General features: G+C 36.8%; 1 protein-coding gene across 1 annotated transcript in view; it reads left to right on the top strand.

Annotated features, from left to right (window-relative positions):
• The window catches only part of DNAH11 (dynein axonemal heavy chain 11), a 373,548-nt gene that overhangs the window by 113,052 nt on the left and 235,786 nt on the right, over positions 1 to 24,710 (top strand). Inside the window, exons 29-30 of the mRNA XM_077996991.1 lie at positions 1,169 to 1,318; positions 4,131 to 4,364. Coding sequence (XP_077853117.1) covers positions 1,169 to 1,318; positions 4,131 to 4,364 — 384 coding nt within the window. The remainder of the gene's footprint in view (positions 1 to 1,168; positions 1,319 to 4,130; positions 4,365 to 24,710) is intronic.

The raw sequence follows: 24,710 nt of genomic DNA, 5'->3' as shown, positions 1-24,710 counted from the left end.
ACTGTTTTCCACTTAGCAGCTTTTATTTGCACCATGATAACAAGGGAACATGTATTCCCATTTCTGATACTTCTTCTGGGCTGACCCCTGCCCTTGACTCAGTCTACCCCAAGAGAGATGATAGAGTAACTTCCCTGATTAGTAAAGTCTGTTCTCTTTTGTCCCCTTGGGTGTGAATTTACCTACGCAACACATGTCATTGTTTCCTTTCCTCCATGACAAAAACATAGGGCAGCGGTCCCCAGAGGAGGCTTGTTCTGGTCTGTACTGATGTAACGAGATGAATAAGTGTTGTACATGCTGGGATTGCGGTTGGAGGCCAGTTAGATTTTGTTCTTCAAACTGACTTCTGCAAAATAAATGCTAATATTTTGTCTTTCATCTGATCTTTGTTGTTGTTTTTTTTTTTCTTTCCCCAAATTGTCTGGAACCTGCATAGAGTTCAATGTACTATTTACTGGTTTTCTACTGGAGAATGCAAAACTTAGGATGTAAGAGGTTATGACACCAGAAGAACTTGATCTGTATAGGTGTGGCCTGGAATTATAGATTCAATGTCTAACTGCCACTTACTTTTATATGTCAACTTGGAGAATTTACTTAATATTTTAGTTTCAATTTCCTTATCAATGAAAAGGGGGAAATCCTACTCACCTTTCTTATGTACCAAGGATACTGTGGGGCTCACCAAAGTATCAAGGCAAGTGCATGTTAACAGACAACCGCCCTCAAAAAAAAGTAAGATTCTTTCTAATTGACATTTTTCATTTCAGACACTTTAATAGCTTTTTCATAGTGTACACTAATGCTGTGAATTTGAATTTTTAAAAGTTGACTACAGAAGGCCCAGCAGGATGCACGTCTACAGGAATACGGTAGAGATAGAGAAGTCAGTAATCCTCCAGTCATCAAGTAGAAAATAGATCACTTTTCATGGTAAGCATTCGTCAGCCAATATGTGATGGTTTGACCAGAGTGCCTGGCCACTTCTCCACCAAGATCCTTTCAAGCTCTGATATTTTAGAAGTAACTTTTATCTTGAGGGAAAACATTTTGAGAAAACTCTAACTCCAGAAAGTTTCATGACTTCATATTGCATCATCTCTAGATTATCAGAATACACCTACAGTAAGAAACGCTCTTATCTTTTCTAATATTCTCATTTTAGGTAACACATCACCTTGCCAAACTTTTCGACAGCATTGCAGATCTGCAGTTTGAAGACAATCAGGATGTTTCCGCACACAGGGCAGTTGGAATGTACAGCAAAGAAAAGGAGTATGTCCCATTCCAAGCCGAGTGTGAATGTGTGGGCCATGTAAGATTTGATTATGAGATTTTCCATGTTAGGGGAGTATTTTCAGCATACTCTTAGAAGGTTGAATTAAACAAGAAAAAAATTCAACTCAGGTCAAATCAGGCTCTGCTTAGTTTTGGGCTGGGAGGTTCCTTTTTACCTGTATCCCCTGTGACAGAGGGCTCTTCTGCCATGCATCCCAGTTTCTACTCATGTGGCTTTGGCACCCAGCAGGGTCTCAGAGATGCTAGGAATTGAACTAGACGGAAGCAACTGTCACAGATTGAATGAGTGACCCCAGAATTAGTGGCAAATGCAGCTCAGTGACTGAGTCTCCTACAAAGCGTATTCTGTTTTCACCACTGCTCAGAGAACAGAGAAGGGTTATAGTGAAGCAGCACCTTGCAATAAAGCTTGTTTTAAAGAGGCTTTGTGGTTCAGTAGTCCATTGTGAATGTTATAAATGGCTCCTCGTAAATGCAGTTGATTGAGTCTAGCAAGCTGATGTCCTATACTCTAATTACCATGTGCACAGAATTAAGTTAGCATATTCTCTCCTCTCGCAGCCAAATACCTCAAAAATATTCTTAACAGTTATCCACAAGAATGGCTCATTATGATTTATGAAAGCATTTCTGGTGTTTTCATCTGATTTAGGGGAATTGCATCTTTTTATGATGATGATCGCATAGCTTGGGTTAATCCACAGAGTGACTGAAGGAATAGCGTCTATTGGAGAACCATTTGGGTTGTGGCAGGGGTTCCTTAAAGTATTTGCAGAAATGCGAGTTGCAACCTTGTTTTACAAGGGTTTTCTTTACTCCTTTCTGTTCCTTTTTAATATTGTACCACAAAAATCCTGCCAAATGAAGGAGAAGCAGATGGTGGAATACTTTGATTAAAATATATTTTTTGATCTCTTGGGCTTTTTAGGATGATATTATAATGATTAGAAAAAGTTGCCATAAACTCTCTTGACAAAAGTGTGTTGCTGTCTGCTCCCTCCCAGCAAACTGCTCGCTGACTGGCATGATGCCCGGAGGGGGTAGTCCAATTGATGGATGTGTTTGTCACTAGCAGGAACCCTTGATATTGAAAGTTTTTATAGTGCTCTAATTTATTCTGTATAAGCAACTTATGCTAGAGACTTGTAAACATATACAAATTCACCCTCTAATTGCCTTCCTTTTATAAAAAGATGCTTTTAATTTGGTGCTTTTTTTTTTGTATTTCTGCACTCTTTTAATTGGATTCCCCCCAATTTAGTCCATTAGTATATTCTTCAGCAAGTGTTGAATACCTACTGTGCGTCAGATGCTAGGTCAGGCTTTTGGGAGTTCAGAAATGGCCCTTGTCTTCGAGGAGCTCTTAGGCCCATTGAGAAAATGGATATGCACATAATAATGGAGGCAGCAATTGTTGTTATGGGGGTTGGTTGAGAAGTACCAAAAAGGGAAGGATCCAGCAAGCACCTCATCAGAGCTTAGTTCTCAAAGCATACTGAGTTAGGTTGTCATTGTTGGCACAGTCATCTGTACGTGAGCTGACATATTGACATATATGTGTGTTTGGTCTTCCCAAATGGACTGCAGAGTTCTTGAGAACAGGTGGCCATGTGGAGGATGTGGATCCCAGGGTATCCAGGAGACGTACAATAATGACTGAATTAGTGAGGGAACTTGTTGATTAGTGACATTAAGAGTTACCCTTAGTTATTAAGGCAGAGATACCAGACCCCATTGGTTAGATCAGAACAACCTGATCTAATTCGATTAATCTGAACTCCTGCTTGTTAACAAAGCACAGTTGTGAAGCCAGAGGGACGGCCCTTAAGAAGAGATACTGAGGCTGTTGCCAGGGCAGTGTTTCCTGTTTCTTTCAAGAGAAGAGGTTGTCAGCTTGTTAACCACATATTACTCCATCCCAATTCTCCAGAGGTTCTAGGAATGCTGCTGCTCTCTTCACAGGGGTGGAGGAAGAAATCAGTTGTATCATCTTAAGAATCTCATGTGATTCTTGGTATTTATTTATTATAGTCACTTTTTATTGCTATGGTCAATTATTTGCAAATAATATATGTATCCTTTTAATTATATGATATCCCAAGGAAACAAATACCTGGATTAATATAACAAAATACATTTGACAGGATGGAAAACTGGCTAAGTTGTATTTGTGGGAGCAAAGTAAGCTTCAATTAAAAAAAAAAAAAGATTAAGTTTGACAAGTCAGCAGTTGTTCTATCTCTCATACTCTCCTGTGGTCTAATTTCTGACAAGTGTGAAGATTAGAACCAGTAGGGAATATAATTAAGGTACTTGCTGAAAACATTTTATCTTAAAATTATGAATTATGAAGATTTTAGAGAAGAGTTCAGTAGATTTAAAAATTAATAGGAAAAAAATTTAACTGAATTTGTATTATTAAAGCTCTAGAATATGACTCATACCTCTACAGGTGTCTGTGACATTTGGTTTCTGAAAACACTGTGTGTTACCAGAGGGGAATCTTGGTCTAGAACCTCCTTGCTTTCAAAGCTGAGAAATGAGTAATGGAGAACCCCTTTTCTGTTTAAGCTGTTGAAAGTTGTTAGCCAGCTGGTGGGTAAAGTAAGATGAGCATTATTCCTGAGAGAAGACAGGTTCATGTAGGAGAAAGATTTCACCATCAGTTCACTTTCCTCTATGAGTTATCCCTCTTGCAGTTTTCTACCTGGGTTTAAAATGAATCCACCTGGGGCATTACCCGCTGCATGGCCTTAGAGCCAGTAGGAGGATGAAATTATCCTTCCGTAGTTAATCCTGTGTTATAACATTTCAACTTGCTTCCAAAGGTGGAAACATGGCTTCTGCAACTTGAACAGACTATGCAAGACACAGTGCGTCATTCTATCACAGAAGCCATAGTGGCCTATGAGGAAAAACCTAGGGAACTGTGGATTTTTGATTTCCCGGCTCAAGTTGCACTAACCAGCTCACAAATATGGTGGACCACAGATGTAGGAATAGCCTTCAGTAGACTGGAAGAAGGCTACGAAACAGCCCTGAAGGATTTCCATAAAAAACAGGTATTTTATAGATTTGTGATTTTGAGACATAAAGGAACTTCAAGATGTAAGCTTGCTTCATTCATTCTTTTAGTCATTCATTTACAGAGTGTCTTCTGTGTGCAAAATACTATGCTGGGAAGATTTTAGCAATCAGTTGTTAAATCATTTTTTACCTTTGTGGTATCCTTCTAAATTTCTATATGGGTTTTTAAAAAGTACATCATGTCTATTGTCTTCTAAGACTCTAGGATAGCACTCATCCTAGATACTGTACATACTTATTTTCTTCTCTGTAAGACTCTCCAACTAGGCAGATCATGTATTTATTAGAAAACATGTGCATGATTTGCATTATTCAAAATGGTGGAGGGTGGCTTAGCAAGAGCAAATATTTTCATGGGCTTTGGTTTTCTGTTAATTATAAATTACAGATGAGAACTTTGAAAAATAATCTGTTTTGAATTCTGTTGATCCCAGTTACCCTGTGACCTTTCCTTAAGTCTTTCATCTTACTATGTGCTGTGAGCTAGATAACAGTTCAGAGATGTAGTCTTTCTTTGAGCTTATAGAATCAGAGTATATTAGGCTTGAAAAGGAGTTTAAGTATTAGTTCGTCTACTCTTCTGGTTATCAGTGGATAAAATCTGAATCCAGAAATATGAAGTGGCTTTCCCAATGTTGCACAGTTTATAAGTAAACCTGGTAGGATTGCACCCTCTTCCTGGTACTGAGTTAAAATGCTTCCCAATGTTCCCCATCACCCCTTTTCTGCCTTAGCAGTACTTTTACTTCAATACCTTAAGAATCAAATGGATTTAGATAGCGAGTGATCCTTGTATTGTTAACACATTTGAAGATTCAAGTGTAGATTATTCCTTTTAATTTTGCTCTTTCAATCTTGCATAGTGACCACCCAGCTTATTTATAATACTAAAGAAGTTTTTGTACCACTTACTTTTGGAGAAAAAGAAATTCTTGATTTTACACTCTTAGGAAGATAAGGTAATGGTTTCTGTTTAATAGACTTGAAGTTACAGGATTCAATTTAAAGAAGTGGCTGGTTTCTTCCTAGGGTGCCATCTTTGCAATTCTAGTAACTGCCACTTGGTTGCTGAAGCTGAGTAGTTAAATTTTTTTTTCATGGACATAAATAACTGAGATAATTAAATGCAATTCTATTATGCCTTTCTTATAAAATAGCCTCTGGTTAATTTATTGATATTTATGCTTTTATTATGACCATTTACATTATGCATTTAAGGACATTTAAAAATACTTGGTTAAAATAATATCCTCTTTTAAATTTCAGCTATTATCAATCATTGCTCAAACTTAAATCTTTCTATAAGCATATTCCTACTTATTTTACTCTGTTATTTTTCTCTTAACTCTTATCTCCAACTTGTCTTTTTTTGTTGCTATTTTATTGCTTATAAGGTTAAATGATGTTTTATGGGTATTATTTATGTCAGCTTTATTTTTATTTTATGGTTTCTTTGTTATTGTTTGCTGTTAAAGATGATAAAGCAAAAATAGTCACAGAAAATGAAAAGAAGGGACATAACATTCAAACAACATCCATAAATTCATTTTCAGGAGAAAAATTATTAACATTTTGGCATGCAAACATCAAAAGTTTTTTCTCTATTTACTGTTTATCTTTATCTGTATTTCCCTATGTATGTATAGACATCCCTATTTATAGGTATAAGCATGTGTAAATCTTTAGCTATTTATATATTAGTCTAGTTATTTATGTAGCTATGTATCTGTGTCTATAGATATACATTTTTAAAAATTCTTTTACATTCCATACATTTATTTGATTACTGTATATTTTCACTCAATATATTATCTACATTTTTTCTTGTCATAAATATACATCGATCCACACTAAAAGTGACTGAATATTATTTCTTTATATAGGTATACCAGAATTCATTTTCTTTCTTCTCCTTTCTTTCGGTTTACTCTGGTTCTCTAACTTATTATCAGGCACTGTTCTAGGTTCTGTGGTTCTAGCAGTGATGTTCCTCTACTCAGACACTTACATTCTAATTAATTGTTAATAGATCTTACGTCTCTCCTCAAGAATCTTAGGATCATTTACTCTCTTCTCCATCCCCATCTTACATGCAGTCATTTAAACCTTATTTTTAAAAATTTATCCATTAATTAGGGTGGGAGTGGTATTATTTCAGATCTTAATTAGATTCACCAACATATTTACCAATGACTTTGCTCACTTTCTATTTATTTTTCACCTGATTCCCTATTTGCGAATTCAGCTCTTTTCTTTCTATAGAATATATTTTAGCAGTTTGTGTAGTGATGAATTGTTACAGGAAAATTTCTGGTTCCTTGTCTTTATTTTGACGTCCTTTTTAATAATGTAGCTGGGTATATAATTCTAAGTTGATAATTTTTTTAATACCTTAAAAATATTTTTCCATTTATCTTATGGCTTTTATTGTTGTTATTGTAAAATCTTATGTCATTCAAAGTATTTTTCCACTATAAGCTGTCTGTCTTGTTTTGGGATAATTTTAAGATTTCTTTCTTTTTGTGGTTCTGATAAAACTTTTTTTCCTTGTAGCATATGATCAAGAAGAAAGAGGAATCCAGGGCCAGATTAAGTAGGCTCAAATCTCAGCTTCTACTATTTATTAGCTGTGTGACTACGGACAAGCTATTTAACTACTCTGTGCCTTAGTTTCATCATCTGCAAAACACGGACAATGACAGTACTTGCATCATAGGATCATTAGAAGGATTACTTAGTTAGTATATGGAAAATAATTTTTTTTTTTTGAGACAGAGTTTCACTCACTCTTGTTGCCCAGTTTGGAGTCCAATGGTGTAATCTCGACTCGCTACAACCTCAGCCTCCCAGGTTCAAGCAATTCTCCTGCCTCAACCTCCTGAGTAGCTGAGATTACAGGCACCTGCCACTATGCTCAGCTAATTTTTGTATTTTTAGTAGAGACAGGGTTTCACTGTGTTTGCCAGGCTGGTCTCGAACTCCTGACCTCAGATGATCCACCTGCCTCAGCCTCCCAAAGTGCTGGGATTATAGATGTGAGCCACCGTGCCCAGCCAAATACTATTTTTAAATAGTGTTGATGTGCTATATAAGGACTGGCTATTGCTGCTGTTGTTAATGCTATGATAATAATGACGATGGTGTCCAGTGTGATACACAACTCATTTAATAGATTTTTCTTAGTAATTTGTAATAAAAGTTTTCAAACATACAGAAAAGCTGAAAGAATTTTGTAACATGTAGATTCTATAATTAGATTCTATAATTACTATCTTGTTTTATTTTCTTTATCACATGTCATTTATCAAACCCTATAACCATCCATCAATTCATTTTGTATCTGTGAATCATTTCAAAGGAAGTTACAGATACCATAATCTTTACCCCTAAATATTTCATTATTTAAAATTTTACATTTTAATTGAAAGGTAAACACCATGTATATTTATGGGTACACATAATGTTTTGATATCTGTATGTATCATGGAATGCCTAAATCAGGGTATTTAACATATGCATTACCTCACATACTTTTTTGTGTGGTATGTTTAAAGGTACTTTCTTAGCACTTTTCAAAAATATGTTATTTTGTTACTAACTGAGGTAATCGTGATGTACAATAGACCTCTTGAACTTACTCCTCCCATCTGAAATTTTGTGTCCTTTGACTAATCTCTCCCCAGACCTTCTACCCCTCAGCCTCTGGTAACCACTATTTTGCTGTTTATATAAATTGGACTTTCTCATTTAAAATTTTTAAAAATTTTATTGGCATAAATGTATGAAGTACAAGTGCAATCTTGCTACCTGCATTGAATTTGTAATGGTGAATTTAAGGCTTTTAGGGTATTTTTCATCTGAACAATGTATACTGTGTCCTTTAATCTCTCATCATCCACTCCTTACCACCCCCTAACGATTCCCAGTCTCCATTATCTATCATTCCACACTCAATATCCACGTGTACACATCGTTTAGCTCCCACTTATAAGTGAGAACATGTGATATTTGTCTATGTCTCACTTGTTTCATTGAAGATAATGACCTCTAGTTCCATCCATGTTGCTACAAAAGACGTGATTTTATTCTTTTTTATGATGGAGTAGTAGTCCATTGTGTATATATGTCACATTTTCTTTTTCCATTCATCCATCGATGGCCACTTAGGTTGATTCCATAACTTTGCTATTGTAAATAGTGTTACAATAAACGTAGGAGTGCAGATATCTTTTTGATGCAATGACTTATCTTCCATTCAGTAGATACTTGGTAATGGAATTGCTGGGTCAAATGCTAGTTCTATTATTAGTTCTTTGAGATATCTCCGTACTGTTTTCCACAGGGCTTGTACTGATTTATGTTCTCACCAAGAGTGTATAAGAGTTCCCTTTTTTCTGCATCCTAACCAACATCTGTGTTGTTGTCATTGTTGGTCTTTTTAATAGCCATTCTGTCTGTTATAATATCTCATTGTGGTTTCAATTTGCGTTTCCCTGATGATTAGGGATGTTGAGCATTTTTTCGTGTGTCCTTTGGTTTTTGTATATCTTCTTTTGAAAAATGTCTATTTATGGAGTTTGGCATTTTTATATTCCACATAAAAGTGAGATCATACAGTATTTGTTTTTCTATGCCTGGCTTATTTCAATTGACATAATGTCCTCCTGGTTGTCACAAAATGACAGGATTTCCTTTTTTTAAAAAAGGTGGAATAATATTTCATTGTGCATATTTACCGTATTTTCTTTATTCATCCATTGATGGACACCTAGGTTGATTCCATAGCTTGGTTATTCTGAATAATGCTGAAGAGATACAGACATCTCTTCAACATATTGATTTCAGTTCTCTGGTATGTGTCTTTATTAGTCAGATTGCTGGATCATATGGTAATTCTATTTTTAATTTTTTGAGGAAACTTTATGCTATTTTTCATAATGGCTACACTAACTTACATTCCCACCAACAGTGTACAAGGATTCCCTTTTCAAACACTTCAGTTTACATACCCAATTCTTCAGTTTAAGTTCAGTTATTATATCTCAGTTTCCCAAAGTTGGTTTTTATGTTTGTTTTTTTTGTTTGTTTTTTGTTTTGCTTCTTTAAAAATCAATTTTATGATGACCTATCTTGTCATTGTGGTTTCTATCCTTTAATCTCATTAATTATTTTAAAAAGATGTTTAATAGTTTTACTTAGATTGTTCTACTAGCTCTAGTTCTGAGGCTGGATCTCCTGTTAAATTTGATTGTTTTTTAATGTTCATTTTTAAAGGTTATCTTTATTTTTTTATTTTTTTTTTTTTCTGTAGGAATTTTCTTCCCTAAATTGAGCAAATATCCTTACAGTGTATCTCCCCTCCCCCGGCCCCGCAATTCTTTCAGGTCTCTATAGATCTCGTAAGTTCTGGATGATGATGATTGGTTAGGATTACGATTGAGATTGAGATTATGATTGAGACAGTCTTGCTCTTTTTCCTGGGCTGGAGTTCAGTGGAGTGATCATGGTTCACTGCAGCCTCAAACTGCGGAGCTCAAGCTAACCTCCCACCTCCTAGCTCATGTTCCTGAATAGCTAGGACCACAGGTGCATACTACCACACCTAGCTAATTTTTGTTTTTTTCTTGTAGAGAGGTGGTCTAACTATGTTGACCAGGCTGGTTTTAAACCCCAGACCTCAAGCTGTCCTCCCACCCCAGTCTCTCAAAGTGCTGGGATTACAGGCGTGAGCCACTGCCTTGGCCGGTTGTAGATTAATTTTGCAGTTACTCAGTTTAGGATTTTCTGATCACATTAGCAGGGTTAATTTGGATGCCACAGCTTCACATGGTATAAATGTGAGATTTTGATTTCTTTTAAGAGATTTTTTCTGGTCCAAAGCCTCCAGATACTTCCAGCTTTCATGTTGCTTCTTGAGCTGACAGGTAGAGTTTTTCTAGAATTGTAACACTTTCAGTATCTCAAGTTTATGTTCAACGTCTCAGTTCCAACTTTCTGCCTTGCTCGAGGGAGTATGAGAGGCACAACTGAAATGGGAACATTTCTGTTCCCATGTGGCAGTTTAAACCTCAGCTTCGGATGTTTGGCTCTCTATACAAATTCTTTGAGCTGCCATGGCATTCACTTATCAACCTCATCATACCTCTTCAGTTTGAGGCCCGTTCCTGTTGTCAGGAAGGGATCAATCTCCTTTCTCTCTCTCTCTCTCTCTCATTCACTCACTCACTCACTCACTCTCTCACTCACTCACTCTCTCACTCACTCACTCTCTCTTCCCCTCCCTCCCTCTCACTCTCTCTCTCTCACTCCACTATTGACCACTCCCCCTTTTTCTCTCTCCTCTCCCTTTCCACCTTTCTCATGTTTGGCTATGTACTTTATATTTAGGTATGTTCTGTTTTATTTAATATTTCTGTGTTAACAAATTGTCCATGTTCATTTAATCTAATATATTGCAATACCACGTATTATTATGATTATTATTATTGTTGATAATACTGGCTAGTTGGGTTGCTTTTTCATTTTTGGTTATCGTTAATAATACTGCAAGGAAGAGCCTTGTATAGACATGTCACATGCGTTTTTATTTATTCAGGATAAATTTCTAGATGTCAAATTGCTAGATCAAAGCCTTTGCAAGATAGTGCCAAATTTACTTTCCCAATATCAGTGTATAAGAAGTGTCCACTCCTTCCCCTGTCAGCAACATTGGACTGGTTCTTTTTTTTCTTCTCATTCTTATAAAGGTATTCATATCCCAGTAGCTTTGGCTTGTTCAACTAACTCATGGAATTTAGTGTTTGTCTCTTAACATCTTTTAAAAGTTTTCTACTTTGTTCAAAAGTTATACAGTGCTTCTTTTTTCATGTTGGATGAGAAGTAGAGAAAGGGGATGATTTGTGAAGAAAGCATTTATCCACGTAATTATAAAACACTTCTCGCATGAATTGAAGTGTTTGACAGACCAGACAAACAGATGCCTTTACTACAGTGTTTCAGTTTTGTGACTGGCACTAACATGTATATTACAGAAGCTAACATTTGAATTCTACTAAAGCTGTGGTTTGGGTCATGAGAAATGTTTGCATCTAAGTTGAAACCTTTTCCGTTTTCTTCCTTTCAAAATGAATGTAACCATCTGCTGGAGTGTACTTTTAATTATAATTATTCTTACTAATACTGCAAGCAGTTTGTTTAATGAGCTTTAGTCATTTAAAATAACTTAATTTTAAAACTTGTATCAGAGTTGTATATAATTGATGATTATAAGTAATTCCTTTCCTTGGTTATCCCAAATTGTAGTGAGATAAATAAACCAAGGTAATAATTTTAAACTCTATTTCCCCCTGGATCTATGGTGATTGCATATTAGTATTGCGATTAAAAGCAAAAATACTGCATTTTGAATATATATCGATCATATATATATATATATATATATATATACACACACACACTGCCTTGTCAGAGTCTTTGAAAAAAGTGGCAAGTATGATCAATTTAATTTCTCAGATTTGAAGGTTCGTTGGTGAAAGTGTTTTGTTTTGGAGGCTTGGGATATGGTAAGAAAGTTTCTCTACTCCACTTTTATTGTTGAGCTGTGTGAAAATCATCAAAAGAGAGATAGAAGTGTTTTAAACTTGAAAAAATTAATATCTGTAGTGTGCAGGGACATTACCCAGAGACTTTTGCTAAGAACTCATGATAAATAATATAAAACTTTTCTCATTAACCATCCTCTCCCTCTCAACAAAACTCAGAAATACCAGTATACATATAAGAAAGAGACCCTCATTTTGCTGCTGAAAGCCAATTTTTGGCCTCACTTTTAGTTGCTAAGAAATTCTTTTAAAAAATTTGGATACAATATTGCTAGCATTCTTATCTTGTTTCAGCCCTATTACTGAATAGAGAGGCCTGTCAAGTCTGGAGCTACGAAGTGTATACTGGACACAAGTATTTTTTTTTTTTTTGACCTTTATATAACAACATGATCTGATATCTTTATGCTTTATAATCCAGCAGTAACTCACAAGATCATGAGTAGAACACATACTCCCTACCTCCCCTCTCATCAAATATTACATTGAATGACAGGTAAGATATATGAAAAAAAAATCATATTGTTCCTAGAAATACAGGAATATATGATTTGAGGAATGCCAGGAACATATGAAATTGATTTGATAGCTGACTAAGAACAGAGAAAATCAGTCCAAACCTATAAAAAGAGGAAGCTATTGCAATGGAAAGCCAATTTTCACCCAGGAAAATTTCAGATAAATTATGAACTCACCTTAAACAAATATAAGAAACGTGGAATTTATGGTTAGTGATAAGGATTAAATCTAGAAGAAATGGACAACTGGAGCCGCTTCTCTCCCCTGTATATCCCAAGAGGCTATTAGTAGAAGTGTTTGTCCCCAGTACAAAGCCCTGAGAAATGCTTTGCAAGCAAAGTGAGCCATTTATAGAGGGCTTCTGTCATGAATATGTCTCGACTGAAGAGCAGGAGTTGGCCTACTTTTTCTGGGCAGAATCAGATAGTAATTATTTTTGTCTTTGTAGGCCACATAGTGTCTTCTGCATGCATGCATCTCTATTGTGGTGGTTGCAAAGAAGCAATTGGTAATTTGTAAGTGAATAGGTATAGCTGGGTTCTAATAAAATGGTATTTGCGTAAACAGGTGGTGGGCCAAATTTGGTTCATGGCCTATAGTTTACCACCTTTGCTTTAGAGAAAGAAGCAGAACAAATCCTGAAGTAACTGAAAATCCCCACAATGAGAGATGGAGGTAAGAGAAAAAAGGATTTGTCACCCATACATGCCGTTTGATTTCAATATGATCCATTAACATGAGAGTTGGTTCTTTGAACAGACCAATAATGCCAAGAAATTTTTGCAGTTCGGAGAAGAAATTAAAAAAAATACAATAAAGGGATAGGGAAAAAACATCCCTATAAGTAACAGATTTTAAAATGACTGTGTAAGTATGTGATTTTTTTTTTTTGGTAATTAAGTCAAAATCTAAAATAAATGGATGTTTTTCTATGAATACTTTTTCTAGAATTGAATCAAAATAATTTAGAAAACTCAAGCAGATCATTGACAATGGAAGAATTGAAATGGTAGTCATGGTAGTCAAAGATGGGCACTCCTTCCTAAAAAGGACCCTTTTTCAGTGATTTTATCATGGGAAAGATAAACACCATGTTACGTCAACTGTTCTGGAATGTAAACAGAGATGTAAGGATTTTCCACTCCTTCTATAAAGTTCTAATATACTTAATACAAAAACCACACAATGATAAAATACAAAGGAAAGTTTTTTCGGCAAATCTCCTAAGTTAGCATATCTTCTTTTTTGTGTGGATTTTTTACTTAATATTGGGAGACAGTCCTTATGGGTCTTACATTTGTATACATCTTATGAACAGAGGTAATGACTGCCCTTTGTTCCAGATATATTTTTATAGTGAACATTCTTGAAAATAGAGACAGTATCTCTCTCCAGAGCAAAGGGCATTTTGACTTGTTATTTCGTATAATAAAAATAATATCTCTTCCTGGGGCAAATGTCAGACATGCTGTCTTTTATAAAAGATTTGCACTCCCTAAATCCAGAACGTTTCTCTTGTAACACAGCTCACTGCATGTGCTAGCCCTCTTTGAATATCCTTTGAAAATCTGTACTCAGAGATAGTGCAAATGCTAATGTTCTACTATTGCTCGTGATACTGCTGTAATAAACTGTCCTTTATCTCTGACCCAGGAGTCTCATGTCTTCTGCCAGCATCCATGACTTGTTAGCCTGCAAGTAGGATAAAATTTCAGACCCTTCACATTTTTCAATGAACATATTTTTGAGATTCATGTCTGTTGTTGCATGTATTTGCTGTTCATTATTTTTTATTGCTTACTAATATTACATTGTATACATGTACCACAATTTTTCTACCCATCCTGTTACTTGATGTTTGGGTTTCCAGTTTGAGGTTATTGTTTCTAAGGCTGCTTTAAACATTATTGGATAAAGTCTTTTTGTGAACATACATTTTCATATCTCCTGGGTAGAAACCTAAAAGTGAAATTGCTGGATCACAGAGAAAGTATACATTTAACCATTTAAGAAACAGCCAAACAGTTCTCTATTGTTATATTCCTATGAACAATGTAACAGAATTTCAGCTGCTTTACATATTTGCCCATATTCATATTGTCAGTCTTTATAATTGCAACCATTCCAGTGGGTATAAAATAGTATATCATTGTGATTTTAATTGGCATTTTTCTAATGTCTAAAGATGTTGAGCAACTTCTCATGGGGGCATTCATACATCCTCTATTGTGAAGCATCTATTAAGATCTTTTGATCTTTTGCTCCTTGTTCAAGTAATTGGATGATTTGCCTGATATATTTTTAAGACAGGGTCTCACTCTGTCAACCAGGCTGGAGTGCAGTGGCATGGTCTGCAGCCTCAAACTCCTGGGCTCAAACGATTCTCCTGCCTTAGCCTCTTTTGTAGCTAGGACTAGAGGCAAGCACCACCATATTCAGTTAAACATTTTAAAAATTCTTTTTGCAGGTCTTGCTATGTTTCCCAGGCTCTCTAGAGCTCCTGACCTCAAGTGATCCTCCTGCCTCAGCCTCCCAAAGTGTTGGAATTAAAGATGTGAGCCACTGTGCCTGGTCTTTTTAAATTGTTGATTGTAGGATTTCTTTATTTATTTGGGATACAAGTTTTCTGTTACAAAATGGACTAATTTTCTTAATGGCATATTTTATCAGAAAGGTATAATTTTGATGCAGTGTAGTGTATCAAATTTTTTTTTTTCATGGCTAGTGCTTTTTGTGTCTTTTTAAACATTTTTTTTCTTTCTGTGTGTTGTGTGTGTGTGTGTGTGTGTGTGTGTGTCGGGGGGGGAGAGAGAGAGAGAGAGAGAGAGAGAGAGAGAGAGAGAGAGAGAGAGAGAGAGATGTTACTGCCTGTCCAAAAGTCATGAAAATATACTTCTGTTTCTTTCAAGGTGCTTCATGGTTCTGGGTTTTTCCCATTAGGTCTACAATCCTTACCTCTTTCCTTTTTCTATTGAGTTAATGTGACACCTTGGTCAACAGTCAACTGACTATATATTTATGTGGGTCTATTTTCAGATTCTCTTGTTCCATTGATCTGTTTTTCTGCCTTCATGCCAAATCCACCTTTCTTAATTACCGTAGCTTTATAGTAATCCTTAAAGTCATTTTATATATATCCTTCAACTTTGTTCATTATTTTCCCCAAGATTGTTTTGACTGTTTGAGGTTCTTTTCTATATAAATTTTACAATCACATTGTTTATTTTTACAAATCAAATTAATTTTTAGCCTAATTAAATTGTGACTGGGGCAGCCTCTAAATATAAATTTTGGAAGAATGAACATCTCAATAATTATGGTTCTTGTAACCCAAGAACATGGTATATCTTTTTATATAAGTTTTTTCTACCTTCTCTCAACAATGTTTTCTGTAGTTTTCAATGTAGAAGTCTTGCACATTTCTCATTAGATTTATTTTTAGGTAGCTGATATGTTTTTTATTCTATTTTACATACTAATTTTTAAATTTTATTTCCCAGTGTTTTTGGCTGGTATATAGAAATTTATTGATTTTTAAATATTCACCTTATATCTTGGGGCTTTGCTAAATTTACTTACTACATTTAGTAGTTTTTAAATATATATATATGTATACTCTACAGGGCTTCCTATGTACAGAAATACATCATCTATAAGTAATGACAGTTTTCTTCTCTTCCATTCTTTTTCCTTTTGTTTTTTATTTCCTTTTTTTGAGTTATTGAATTGACTGGGCCTCCAGCACAATGTTAAATAGAGGTAGTGAGACATCCTTGTCCATTTACATTCTTTGGGAAGAATAATGTTTCTCCAGTAAATATGATGTTAATTGAATGTTTCTTGGAGATGCCCGTTATCAGATAGAGGAAAGTCCTTTCCATTACCACATGCAGAGAGTTTGCATCTTAAATCAGCATTGAGGTTTCTCAAATCTCACGAGATGACCATGCCATTCTGTTATTGTGGTGAATTTTCGAAAGTGAAGCCAACTTTGCGTTCCTGAATAATAAACACTTGGTTATGAATTATCCTTTAAGTGTGTAGGGGTGTGTGTGTGTGTGTGTGTGTGTGTGTGTGTGTGTGTGTGTGTGTGTATCTTTGGCTGGATTCTATTTGCTATTATTTTGTTAACAAATTCTACATTTATGTTTATCAGGGACATTTGTCTGTAATTTTCTTTTTCTATGATATCTTTGCCAGATTTTGAAATCAGGGTATACTCTTAGAAGGAGTTGGAAAGTGATCCATTTATGTCTGTTTTGTGAAAGAGTTTATGATAGACATCACTTGTGATGCATCTGGGCCTGAAGTTTTGTTTGTAGAACATTTTTTATTATAAATTGATTTCTTTTATACATATGCAGCTGTTTAGTTTTTTTTGGGCTTCTTCTTTTCTTGTGTCAGTTTTGGAAGTTTGTATTTTTCAAGATATTTGCCCATTTTAAGTAATTCAGCATGTGGCAAATTACAGACCTCTGGCCAAATCTGGCCCAGTGTCTATTGTCTGTGGCTATTTTCACATCATGATGGCAGAGTGGAGTGGCTGTGACAGAGACTGCATGGCCTACAAATCCAAAAAGATTTACTATCTGGTCCTTTACAGAAAAGGGGCCACTCTTGGTCTATACTTTTCAATTTATTGATGTAAGTTGGTCATGCTATTTCAGTATTATCTTCAGAACATCTGGAAGGTCTGCCCAGATGTCCTACTTTCATTTCTGGGGTTGGTAATTTTTTTCTCCTTTTTTTCTTGATTGAGTTTTCTAGGTGTTTATCAATTTTATTTCTGTTTTCAAAGAACTAACCTTTGACATTATTGGTTTTCTCTATAGTTTGTTTTATATTTCACTTATTTCTGCCCTTATTTTGATTATTTCCTTTCTTCTTCTTTGAGCTTAATTTGTTCCTTTTTTTCAAGTTTCTTAAGGTGGGTGCTTATTGACTTTATACCTTTTTCTTTTCTAATATAAGCATTTAAAGGAACTTTTAAAACTTGAAAAATATCTACCAGAAACCTGCAGAGAAAATCATACTTAATGGTGAAACATTAGAGTCATTTCCATTAGTGTCAAGAACGAGGTAATTAAGCTCACTATCTCTGACATTCATTGCTCAATTTTGCACTAGTGGTTTTAGCAGTAGTATTAAAGGAGAAGTAGGAAGTGAGCATTGGGAAGGAGGACAACAAACTGAAATTCAACAATCCATGTTCTGATAGTTTTAAGAGTATGGGACTTGGTCTCTTTGTCATTTCCTTTGCTCTGGCTGGTGGAAATGAAAATTCATTGTTTCTGATATTGCTGAAGGTGAAACTGGTAGGTTTCAAGATTAGAGGTCCTTGTTGCTGTTATGAAACAAGAAAAACTTCAGTATTATGTCCTGTTAGAAAGGGATTGAGAGTTCTGGTAACTGATCCCCAAGGTGCTATACTAGTTATATTGTAATGTTCACTTTGATCTGCTAAGCTGAGGACTTCTAGCTCCAGACTACTTTTCTATTTTTAAGAGACTGGGTCTCGCTCTATTGTCCAGGCTACAGTGCAGTGACATGATCATAGCTCACTGCATTCTCAAACTACTGGACTCAAACAGTCTTCCTGCCTCAGTCTCCCAAGTAGCTAGGACTACAGAGGCCTGACACCATGTCTGGCTAATTTTTAAATTTTTTGTAGAGATGGGGTCTTGCTGTGTTGCCTAGGCTGGTCTCAAACTCCTGGCCTCAAGGAATCCTTGCTCCTTGGCCTCCAGAAGCACAAGGGTTACAGGCATGAGCCACCAAATCTAATGTCCAGATCTCAACTTTTCTGCAGAATGGCCTCTTCCAGCTTCTTTGCTACCATGGCTTGGGTGTCCCCATATTGGGAGATATGCCATGGCTGATGCTGGCAAAACTGCAATGCTTCTGCTGCAAGGAAGATTTTTTTTTTCTTTGTTGCCTGATTTAAACCTATATTATTTAGGGATACACTCTTTAAATTCACAGTATGGCCTCCTTCTACCATGATGCCATAGGAGCCAGGATGGAAAAAAATGGGGGACCAGCCACCACTATGTATCAGGAATCACTGCTTCTCTCTGACCTTGAGTCTGTTACTTTCTAGGTCTGACATTGTCCTACATGGTGAACCCACCATCATTCTACTGCGCTCACTGACCCTCTTTGGGAACACTGTAGTCCCTTAGATATGTGTATCCTATAAACCCCAGTGGTGGTCAAGATCATGCCTTTTCCTTTTTCTTTTTTTCATGGTATGTGACATAGAAGGTGTAAGATCTTGTCTTTTTGTTAGGAAGCATTTCTATGTTTATATAAATAAGAGAATTCATAGGTGGGGTATACTGAGTTATCTCTCGCTCCTCACCTTAATCATTGGAGGCCAGCACTTGCCTGGTCTGATGCCCTGTTATCCACATAAGAAGGTTTTGTATTTGTAAAATAAACAGTAAGATCTTAGAATTGTGTACTAGCCCCTGGCTCCACCATTTATAACTGTGTGATCTCCGGCAGATTATCTCATATTCTCACATGTAAAACTGGAATACTAATTGTGCCTACTTCATAAAGTTGTGATGATTAAATTAGAAAACACACAGTACACATGTACACATACAATGCCTGTCAGTCAGTGCTTTTATTATCTGCTGACATCATCAGAGAGGAACTAGAGCAATGGCCATCAGGCTGATGTCCCTCCCCCGATACCATCCTCCAGGTAGGAGGCAAGGGTGACCTCCACTGTCCAGAGCATTTTTCCACCTCTGCTCTGGGTCCCTTCTGCTCTGACCTCGCTCAAGGCTGCCCTGACTTTGTTTCCTCCCGTTTCTTCAGTTTCTCCCTCTTGCTCATTCCCATCAGTAATAAACATGCCCAACTCCCTCATTACTCAAAATAACTAAAAATTATTCATTCATGCCACATCTTTTATTTCCTGCCTTATCTCTGTAACCTTTTTTATAATCAAGCTTGCTGACCTAATGTCTATACTTGCTCTTTCCTTTTTCTCATCACCACAACCTATTTCTACCACTTGATTGAGTTTATTTCTATTTTCTTCAACTTAGAAAATACTTCCTAGTTCTTCACATTACTCTCTTCCTTTATATTCATGTTTTTTTTGAATTCTAGTTTTCTAACTAGAAAACTTGGGCAGCTCTTTACTTCACCTGGCTGGTCTTCCTCCTGCTCCTTAAATATTCCTGTTCCTTATGGCTGTATTCTGTTTTGGTTTGTGTGTGTGTGTGGGAGGGGGGGTTGTTTTGTTTCGTTTTGTTTTTGACAGAGTTTCACTCCATCGCCCAGGCTGGAATGAGGTGGTGCAATCTCGGCTCACTGCAACCTCTGCCTCCCAGGTTCAAGCAATTCTCCTGCCTCAGCCTCCCAAGTACCTGGAATTACAGGCGTGATCATGCCTAGCTAATTTTTGTATTTTTAGTAGAGACGGGGCTTCACCATCTTGGCCAGACTGGTCTTGAACTCCTGATCTCAGGTGATCCACCCACCCTGGTCTCCCAAAGTGCTGGGATTACAGATGTGAGCCACTGTGCCTGACCTGTTTTTGTGTTTTGTTTTGTTTTGTTTTGTTTGAGACAGGGTCTCGCTCTGTCGTCCAGGCTGGAGTGCAGTGGTATGACTTGGCTCACTGCAACCTCTGCCTCAAACAATTCTTGTGCCTCAGCCTCCCAAGTAACTGGAGTTACAAATGTGCACCACCATGCCCAGCTAATGTTTTTGTATTTTTAGTAGATACAGGGTTTTGCCATGTTGACCATGCTGGCCTGATCAAGAGATGGATCACTCTAGTGATCCTGCATCTCTCTGCTGAAGCACAGCCAGAAACAGATAGGGATTTTTCACTGAAGTCTCACAGGCACACCCAACCTAAAAGATCCAGTGTACATTCGCTCTTCTCATACTTGCCTCCCAATGTGCCCGGCTGCGGGAAAAACAATAACAACAACAACAAAACAAAAAAAAAACCAACATTCTTCACTAGTTGCTCACACTAGAAGCCCGCTTGACTCTTCTTTTGCTCAACAGCCAATCAACCACCAAATCTCTTTAACTGTCCCGAAGATCCCTATTCTCACTGCCTTCTCCAGCTGCTTTGATAATATCCTAGACCAAGCCACTCTCTTCTCTCATCTAAATGATTGTAGCATCCTCCTCTCAGGTCTTTTTTCTTCCAGTCTTACTTTCCTCCAATTCATTGTTTACAGCATAGCCTGAGAGATCATTTAATAACACAAATCTCATGATCACTCTGCCTTCTAGACCTTTCAGCACCATCTCATTGTCCTAACTGAACTGAGTAAGCCCTGCACACATGGGCACTTGCTTTCCTCTGCAGCATCTTTAAACACCTGTCCTTCCTCTGCCGCCCACTCCTGCCATGGGTGACCTCTTTCAGTTCTTCCACAGAGCCACCTGTCCATTCAGGGCCTTTCTGCAGGCTGCTCCCGGTGGCTTAACGACTGCCTCCCTGTTGGCCAACCCCTAAATTCTTCTCAACCTAAATCCTGCTCATTCTTTAGGTCTTAGTATACATTCCTCTAAAGTGCCTTTCTTTTTTTTTTTTTTGAGACGGAGTCTTGCTCTGTCACCCAGGCTGGAGTGCAGTGGCCGGATCTCAGCTCACTGCAAGCTCCGCCTCCCGGGTTTACGCCATTCTCCGGCCTCAGCCTCCCGAGTAGCTGGGACTACAGGCGCCCGCCACCTCACCCGGCTAGTTTTTTGTATTTCTTAATAGAGACGGGGTTTCACCGTGTTAGCCAGGATGGTCTCGATCTCCTGACCTCGTGATCCGCCCGTCTCGGCCTCCCAAAGTGCTGGGATTACAGGCTTGAGCCACCGTGCCCGGCCTAAAGTGCCTTTCTAAGCCCTAGATCAGGCAAGCCCTATTTCTGTGTGCTGTCAGAGTACTTTCTACTTGCCCTAGCAAAACAATTTTAATTATTTATCTGCATTCCTTGTTGTCCTGTAAGGTCTGGAAACAAGAACCACATTTGTCATCTTGTATGAATGAGTGAATGAGAGAACAAAAAACTGTTGTTCTGGTGTGTATTGTTGCTATTGTTCATTCGTTCATTTCTTCCTTCATCAATTCATACAGCGAGTGTTGACTTGGACACATTCTTTATGCTGGCTGCTATGCTAAGCATGAGAACACAGCCCAGAATAAGATCGATATGGGCCTTGCTCCTTTAGAGCTTAGGGTGGAGGAGACAGACAAAGAAATACATGATTGGTAGGATGCTCATAAGTTCCATAAAGATAATAAAATAGAAGCATTTAGAATAAATAGGGGGTAATAGTAAATAGAATGGCCAGGGAAGGCCAATTTGAGGAGGTAAATTTGAACTACAACTTTGAATAATGAGAGGAAGCCAATCATACAAGGATTAGAAGGAAGATGACTCCAGGCACATGAAATGGTTGCTGTGGCGTTAAAGCAGCTGTGATAGGAGAACAAAGGGAAGGCCAGCATGGTTACTGAAGTGAGATAGGAAAGGAGTGGTGTGAGGTCATGGAAGACTTTGTACTCCAGGAACAAAAGTTTGGATTTTACTCTAAGTTGGGCTTATTTCTAGTTCAAGATATATGCTGTACTTGCACTCTAATGAAGCCAAGATGTACCAGGAAAACAGCCACTTGAGTTTCAAAGGGACGTAGGTAGACTTGAGCCAGACATCCTTGATCCGGTAGAAAATCATGTAACACTATTGCAATCAGTGGCAAGTATATGTACTGATTACACGATAGGGTATATTTTCTTAAAGTTGCTAAGGAATGTTTTATATGTCACATACCATAAACTTATATGCAAGTACAGTACTGACCATGATGATTGCTACCTGTTGCCACTGCCCAAATACTACAGACATTTTTTAACTACATTACATAACTATGGGTGCAGAATTTTATTACTTACTAAAGAGTATCATCAGAGAAGGTTTAATCTTGATATACAGTATAAGATCCCCAACATATGATGCTGTGCAGATTATGTTGACAAGCTGTGTTTTTAATCATCTTCCATTTGACTGCACTTCTGTGAAAAATGAATCAATAATGCAGAAATCACAGGTTGTTGGGAGGCTCAGATAAGACAATGCATGTGAATGCACTTAAAATTATAAATGTTCTTATAAGGTATACGATATTATTACTGTTGTTGCAATCACCCTTTTTTTTTAACCAAATACTGATAGTGGTATAAGATTGGATACTACAAAGACCAGATATCTTGACCCAGGTAAGAAAATATCCAAGGCCTAAATAACTCTTTTCTCACTAAAGTGTATATTAATTTTCCTTAGAAACTTGTATAGGCATGGGTTGTTATTGTACATTAATTCATCTTTTCAGCAGATACACATTGAGCACCCACACTCTGACAGTTCTTCAGTGGCTCTGGGATAAGGCACCGAATAAGATAGATGCTGTCCTTGACTTTATGGAACATAAAATCTAGGGGATGATGAGCAGTGAACATATTAGACATAAAACAATAATCACATCTGCTTTTTAAACATTTAACTACTTTTTAAAGATGCAGTTTATTAAAATTCAGGTGTATCTTATTTTACTGTGATTTGCTTTACTGTGCTTTGCAGATACTGCTTTATTTTTGTAAGATTTGTGGCAACCCCCTCTATGCTGGGCATTGACATTATCATTCAAACAACATGAACTTGCTTTGTGTCTTTGCATCACATTTTAGTAATTCTTGGAATATTTAAATTTTTTATTATTGTATCTATCATAGTGATCTGTGATCAGTAATCTTTTTTATTTTTTGAGACAGAATCTCACTCTGTCACCCAGGCTGGAGTGCAGTAGTGTGATGTCAGCTCACTGCAGACTAGACCACCCAGATGCAAGTGATTCTCCTGACTCAGCCTCCCGTGTAGCTGGGATTACAGGTACACATCACTATGCCTGGCTGATATTTTTGTATTTTTAGTAAAGATGGGGTTTCACCCCATTGGCCAGGTTGGTCTTGAACTCCTGACCTCAAGTGATCCACCTACCTCAGCCTCCCAAAGTGCTGGGATTACAGGCATGAGCCATCACGGCCGGCCTGTGATCAGTGCTCTTTTATGTCACTCTCGTAGTAGGTTAAGGCACATCATTACCAACAATATCTTTTGACTTTTTTTATTATAGCCACTGTAGTAGGTGTGAGGTGATAGCTCATTGTGGTTTTGATTTCTCTAATGATTAGTGATTTTTAGCATCTTTTCATATACTAGTTAGCCATTTGTATGTTTTCTTTGGGAGAATGGCTATTCTGGTCCTTTGCCCATTGCTAATCAGGCTATTTGTTGCCATTGAGTTGTATGAGTTCCTTATATATTTTAGATATTAACCCCTTATCAGATATATTGTTTGTAAATATTTTCTTCCATTCTATAGGCTACCTTTTCATTTTGTTGATTTTTTCTGTTGATGTACAGAAACTTTTTAGTTTGATATAGTTCACTTGTTTTTTATTTTTTTATTTTGTTGTCTATACTTTTGGTGTCAAGTCCAAAAAACCATTGTCAAGACCAAAGTCATGAAGCTTTTCCCACATTTTTAAATGAGTTTTACAGTTTCAGGTCTTATCTTTAAGTCTTAGATCCATTTTGAGTTTTTTTTTGTGTGTGTGTATAATATAAGGGTCCAATTTCATTCTTTTGCATGTGATGTCCAGTTTTTTCCAACACCATTTATGTAAGAGCCTTCTTTCTTCACTGTTTTTGGTTCCTATGCTAACAATTAGTTGAAAATTTTATTTTTTAACTCTCTATTCTGTTCCATTGGTCTTTGTGCCTTTTTGTATGCCAGTACCACACTGTTTTGATTACTATAGCTTTGTAATATAATTTGAAATCAGGAGATGTGCTGCCTCCAGCTTTGTTTTTCTTGCTTAAGATTGCTTTGGCTATTCGGGGTCCTTGGTGATTCCATACAAATTTTAAGATTGTTTTTTCTAAAACTGCAAAAAAAAAAATGCCATTGAAATCTTGATGCAGTTGCATTAAGTCTACAGAGAATTCTGGGCAGTACAGAGATTTTAACAAACATAAATTCCTCTAACCCAAGGGCATGGGATAATTCCATTTATTTTTGTTTTTAATTTTTTTCCTTTGAGTTTTGTAGTTTTCAGTGTACAGATCTTTGACCTCCTTGGTGGTCGGTAGGAAGTAGTATAGCCAT

This window comes from Macaca mulatta, chromosome 3 (assembly GCF_049350105.2).
Source record: "Macaca mulatta isolate MMU2019108-1 chromosome 3, T2T-MMU8v2.0, whole genome shotgun sequence".
NCBI classification, from domain to species: Eukaryota; Metazoa; Chordata; class Mammalia; order Primates; family Cercopithecidae; genus Macaca; species Macaca mulatta.
Note: the sequence above shows the minus strand (reverse complement) of the source record. Positions and strands in the feature narration are given on the sequence as shown.